The sequence below is a fragment of the Nannospalax galili genome, unplaced genomic scaffold, assembly GCF_000622305.1.
Source record: "Nannospalax galili isolate Female #2095 unplaced genomic scaffold, S.galili_v1.0 scaffold34, whole genome shotgun sequence".
Taxonomy (NCBI): Eukaryota; Metazoa; Chordata; class Mammalia; order Rodentia; family Spalacidae; genus Nannospalax; species Nannospalax galili.
Window position 1 is genome coordinate 1,607,037 of NW_008338996.1, and position 6,475 is coordinate 1,613,511.

The following is a 6,475-nucleotide window of genomic DNA, read 5'->3' on the forward strand; positions in this document are numbered from 1 at the left end:
GTAAAGAAATTCTCAGACCAAGAAGCGATCTGCAACTTCTGGAACAGAAAATAGAAGAGCAAGGTACTCGGACAGAGTCAGATGACTATAAAAACACTGTGGGCGGGGCTGGAGAGATGGCTCAGCTGTTAAGAGCCCTGACTGCTCTTGGAGAGGACCGGGGTTTGATTCCCAGCACCCACATGGCGGCTACAAACTGTCCTTAACTCCAATTCCAGCGGAATCCGAAGCCCTCTTCTGACCTCCACAGCATTGTGTGACACGGGTGCACTCATAAACATGCAGGCAATACACTCATACACTTAAATAAAAATAATAAATAAAATATTTTTAAAAACAGTGTAGGCAGATCATGCAAAGCTGTAGAAAATGAAACATTATATAATTTCCCCCAGTTCAAATAAAATGGACAAAAGAGAGAAATGTGCAGAGGTTTGGATCACTCCCTCAGAAAGACTGATCCAAATAGAGCCAATATTTCACTGACCATAGCCTAAACTTGAGGAATATGGATTTTTATTATATATATCATTAAGACTCGGGATGTAGCTCATGGTAGAGTGTTTGCCTAGCATGAACAAGGTCCCAGAGGCACTTCTAGCTCTAAAAGTTAAAATATTATCTTTTATTTGTCACAAGCATTTCCTTTCTACAAACTTCATCTAATAATTAAAATCACATCCCTTTATTTTATTCTGGAAAAATCTATGATGTACTAAAAATTCATTGTTTTCATGTATTTAACAATTAGCACTTTAGGTTAGTCTTTAGAAAATGCATCAGCTGGGGCTGGAGAGATGGCTCAGCAGATAAGAGCACTGGCTGCTCTTTCAGAGGACCTAGGTTCGATTCCCAGCACCCACATGGTGGCTGACAACCATCTGTAACCCCTGATCCAGGGGTTCCAACACCCTCTTCTGACCTCCGAGGGCAAAGCACAACATGGGTGCACCTACCTACATGCAAGCAATACACTCTTACACATAAAATAATAAATAAAATTTTAAAAAAGAAAATACATTAGCTGAAAATTATTTAAATGGTAATATGATTATTGATAATATTTTTGATAATAAAATTTAATTTTCTTTACTTATTTCTTAAACAGTTTTAATGGAAAAATTATTTACATGTTAACCAAGGTAGAATGTAGAGAATCTGATATAGGAAGGGTCATCTAGACAGGTTCATCAGTCTTAATGCTTTTCCTATGAAAAGATGGAGATGACATTATACAGAAGGACTCACGACATATATAAATTTGCCAAGGGCACAGATTTTGAGTTGTCTTTTAAATTGGATTCCTCCTCTTCCATAGATAATTGGTCATCTTATAGTAAAGAAAAAAAAATCCATCTGGGAGTCCATGGCCTGAGTTCAATCAATAACTACATTTATAGTAGTATAATAATTACTTCAACTTGCTTATGAGTTACTATAATCCTAATCTTCATTATATGTCATATGATATGAAAGGGGAGATGCTGATCAATCTAAACTCCTATGAGAAAGGATGATGCCCCTGTGAAGGCCTACAAACTATGTCATAGAAGAAATGTTTGAAAAGGCAGGGTATCTAGTTTCTACAAGGAAATTCCTGTAGAATAATGGCCATTTTCAAATATTTGAAAGCCTCTTGGATATTTAACTTATTTTTCTTGAGATTTTGTTGAAGTTTTACAAATTTCATACACTATATTTTGATATTTGAGCCCCTCCCTTATTTACACCTCCCTTATAGCCCCCCCACACGCACGCATGCATGCGCATGCGCACACACACACACACACACACACACACACACACACACATTAAAGGACTATTGAGTCAAACTTCAATCCTCAAGCATCGTGCATTGTGGTTCCATCCACTGAAACCTGGTTAACCTATCCTGAGTCACACCCTTAAAAAAGACTGAATCTCCCCCTTCCAGCAGCCATTGGTTGCCAAAAGTTCCTCAGCTAGGACTGGGGTTTCTTATCCACTTTCCCATTTCTATACTGGGATTTTTGTCTGGCTTGAGCTTACATGGGTCTTGTGCATGCCGTCACTGTTTCTGTGAGTTCATATGAGTAACTGCCCAGCTGTCTGGAAAACTCTGCTTCCTTGTGGTCCTCTACCACCTCTGTCTCTTACAATCTTACCTCCCCCTCTTCCACAATGATCCCTGAGCCTTAGGAGGCAGAAGTTTGATATAGGAGTCCCATTCAGGGATAAGCACTCTGCAGTCTCCTGTTCTCTGCATATTGGCCAGTTGTGGGTGTCTGTGTTAATCACCATCTGCTATTTAGGGAAGTTCTTCTGGTGATAGTTGTGAGATGCATCAATCCATGGGTATAATAGTAAGTCAATAAGAAACAGTTTAAACTAGTAGAAAACTAGTATTAAACTCTCCCCTATGCCCTGTTACCTGTCTAGCCTCAAGTTTCTAGGCCTAATGTAAGTGTCAGATATGGGCTCCATCCTACGAAGCAGATCTTAAGTCCAATTAGAAAATGATTGTTTTCTCTCATGATATTCATGCCACTATTGCCCTGTGAGCATATTTTGCCAGGCCAGTTGTTGCTGTAGCTCACAGGATTCACATCTGAGTAAGGTTGATGATTAATTTTCTCTTCAGGCAGCATGCATAGCACCTTCCAGCACTATGAACTCGAGCCAGTAGAGATGAGGCTGTGAAGTCAGCACAGCTTAATGTTTCCTTATATATTCTACAGCTCATGTATGTGGTGTCTTTAGCAACAGCGTTTTACAATGATGTTCTAGTGGGTAACCAAGAGCAGGGTCAATGACCAGTATTGTTTGAAGGTCTATGGGACCCTTAGTCAACAGTTTCAAAAGAAGGAGTTCATTCCTGGCATTGGGTTTTTTCTGTGTTAGTCTGTAGTGCCTGTTAGGGAGAGATCTCCATTATAGGGTAACTTCTTTTAATCTTTTATATGTGTATATACTTTTAGAAGGGTCCAGAGTGGTAGGTTTTGAACCCAAAGTGCTAGTTGCAAAAGTTAGTATTTAGCTTAGTTGCAGGAAGCCCTTGGAAAATTTAGTTTGAGTTAGAATGTACTACCTAGTGAGGTCACACTCTCCCTGTTCTTGGAGAAGTTCCAAGGAGAGGCTATCAGTCAACTGGCAGTGCTTGCTTTGGTGTGTGTTGGGGTGGGGGTGGGGGGATCATTTGAGAGTAGAAACCAAGTAACCCTTGAGATTCCTCCTAAAACTGAGATGTTATAACTGTGTGTGTTCAAGGGCATGTGTATTGTTACCATTTCAGCTGCCAAATACAGACATCCAGTGCCAAAAAGATGTTGTTATGATGGAGCCCGTTATAATAGCCATGAAACCTGTGAGCAGCGAGTTGCCCGGATTACCATAGGCCCACGCTGTGTCAGCGCTTTCAGTGAATGTTGTACCATTGCAAACAGCATCCGGACTAACAGTTCTCATAAAGCCATGAACTTAGCAAGGCTACGTAAGTATCATGTTTTCTATCAGAATGGGGAATTTTTTGTCAATTAATGCTACTAAGAAAGGCAGTTTTCATGCTTTAGTGAAAGTTGAAAATAGAAAAGATAACTTATAAATACCCATATTATTTTTAGGAATTTGAAGTGGTATGGTTCAGAGCAGAGTTCACTACTCCGGAATCCAGAGCCAGTGTGACTCTAAAGTCAACTCGTTCTGTAAACTTAACTTATGTTTATCCTCTCTGAGCCTCGAGGAAGAGCCTTAAATTGAATAATCCCAATATATCTCTGAGTTCTAAACTTCTGTGGTCCTGTTATAACCATCGAAAAAAATGCAGTTTATGGGCCTAGAGAGATGGCTCAGCAATTAAGAGCACTGGCTATTCTTGGAGAGGACTCAGGTTTGTTTCCCAGTATATACATGGCAGCCTACAACCCCCTGTAACTCCACTTCTAGGAGATTGGACATCCACTTCTGATCTCTGTGGGCTTTGCCCACATATGTACACTTACATACATTCATGTAAAAATACACATACATATTAAATAACTAATTTTATTGCAGTTTATATTTATACTAACCATGGCAGAAGATTTCTAAACCAAGCAAAAAATTGTTTACTTGTAAAGCTTGGAGCTTTATTTCAGTTTCAGCAATAACATGTTTTTTAGAATTTATAAAATTCTCAGTATGTTTTCAAAACTCTTAGGACTTTCCTACTACACCTGCTATTTGGGGATATTTTACCATAGCTGTGTACATTTAGGTTGTTTCCCGGTATGCAGCATTTTAATGAACTATCTAGTACAGATATTTTTTTCACTGCCCAAAGCAGTTGACGTCATCTGCATGGAACCAGATCTCTGAAGCCTCCTCCTCCCTGCTAACTCCATCCCTTATTATAGACAGCTTGGCCTTGACCAACTGCCATCACCACTGCCTTAAGTCTTCCAGACCATCAGGCTCTGTGTGATCTCCTCTCTCCACCTTGGCTTATAAATGGCCTCCAGGCAAAAAACTGGGGCAGTTTAGGCTCACTTCTCTCAGGGACCCCAGTATTGTGCTGCTTGTGTGCTAATGTCTGAGAACTGTTGTTTCACATGCTGTGTCTGGTTTTCTAGATCTAGTCCCTAGTAGTATGTTTTGGATAGAAACAAATTTCATCTACTTTTAATAAAGTAAATGCAAATAAATGATTATTTAGGCCAGGAAATCACAGAAAATGTTACTATTTTCTAATATAAACACAATTTTGAAAATTACACAATTTCAGTAACTATAGATGGACCAGTATGTTGCATAATCTCAGAAACACAAAACATTTGACATGTTAAGAAACAAACATTAGATGTTCTTATGCTGTGTTTTGTCAGTATCATTAGTGCTGTCCTAAGACTTCTAAAGTTCTATTTTGAAGTCATTAAACAAATTGCTTTAATGGCCTTTTAAAAACTATATTAGTCTCTCCTACCCGCAGGCCTCTCTCCAGGTTTGGGTCCTGTCCCATTCCTTGTCTTGGGACCCCAGACACCTGGGGAACTAATACTGCTTCCTGATCCTTTTTATCCAGACCAATGTAATGCCTTCTCTGGACCCCAGGAGTACTGCTTCTGGGCCTGGACCTGCCCTCACCTCCCTCTGCTTCCCTGGGCCTGCAAGACCCACCTCTGGCCTCTCTCCTACCAGCAGGCCTTTCTCCGGGACCAACCCAGCTCCTCAGTGCAGTCCCCAGGAGTCCTTGGGGCCTCTTCCCACCCCATCTGTCTTTGCATCTCTGGGTGACATGGCCACCAGCTGTCCTAGACCAGCATCTTTCCTAGGCCAGGTTCCCAGGCCAGTCCAACCCCCAAATTCCTGAGGCCAAAATAGTTCCTGGAGGGATACAGACCTTAGGAGAAAGCCTGAAAACATCTGACCCTCATCTGAACTGGCTCTCTGTGGGAACTCCTGAAGACAAAAGCACTCCGGTCACTCCAATATAAAATCAAAAGAGAGAATTGGAAGCTTAGATGAACCAGCTTTTCATGTCCAAAAAGTAAACCACAAAGACACATAAAGTTCACAAAAAGAAGCAGACCTAAACTTGAAGGCCCGAGTCTCACACAAGAATCAGAAACTATAAAAGAAATTCACATGTCAAAATCACAGAGAAAAAATAATAACATGAAAAACCAAAATAACATATCCCCACCAAATACCAATAGTAACATATCCCCACCAAATACCAATAGAGGAGTATAATGAGAACTCCCTAGAGATAATTCAGGACATGGAACTCAAAAGAACAATTATAAACATGATAAAAGAATTCAGTGAATTTAAAGAACATACAAAAAAAGAAATCAAAGAACTGAAGGAAGATAGGGATAAACTTCTGAATGAATTCAGAAAAGAGTTAGAAATATTGAAGAATACTCAGGCTGAAATGAAGAAGGAAGTGAAACACTCAGTAAGCCAATTAGAAATGACAGGAGAAAGCCTCACCAATAGGATAAACGAAATGGAAAACAGAGTATCAAGACTGGAAGATAAAGTGGATGAACTAGATCACTCAAGCAAAGATTATGAAAAATTTAAGAAATTGCAAGAATGAAATATGCAGGAATTTTGTGACACCATAAAAAGACCAAACTTATGAATCATAGGCATACAGGAAGGAGAAGAATCCCAAGATAATGGCATGGACCAGATCTTCGACAGAATCGTGGGAGAAAATTTCCCAAAATTAAAGAAAGACATGCCCACAAAAATACAAGAAGCATATAGAACACCAAACAGACAGGACAAGAAAAGGATCTCCCCATGGCACAGTATAGTAAAAACACTAAATGTGCAAAACAAAGAGACAATCCTGAAAGCTGCAAAAGAGAAACAAGTCACCTATAAAGGAAAACCCATTAAGATTACAGCTAACTTTTCAGTGCAAACTATGAAAGCCAGAAGAGCCTGGACCAAAGTATTCCCAGTTCTAAATGACCACAGATGCCAACCCAGATTACTATACCCAGCC

General features: G+C 39.8%; 1 protein-coding gene across 1 annotated transcript in view; it reads left to right on the forward strand.

Moving 5' to 3' along the window:
- Window positions 1-6,475, forward strand: part of LOC103734494 (complement C5-like) — a 109,522-nt gene that overhangs the window by 40,284 nt on the left and 62,763 nt on the right. The window contains exons 16-17 of the mRNA XM_029563683.1: window positions 1-63; window positions 3,272-3,469. Of these exons, the coding sequence (XP_029419543.1) occupies window positions 1-63; window positions 3,272-3,469 (261 nt within the window). The remainder of the gene's footprint in view (window positions 64-3,271; window positions 3,470-6,475) is intronic.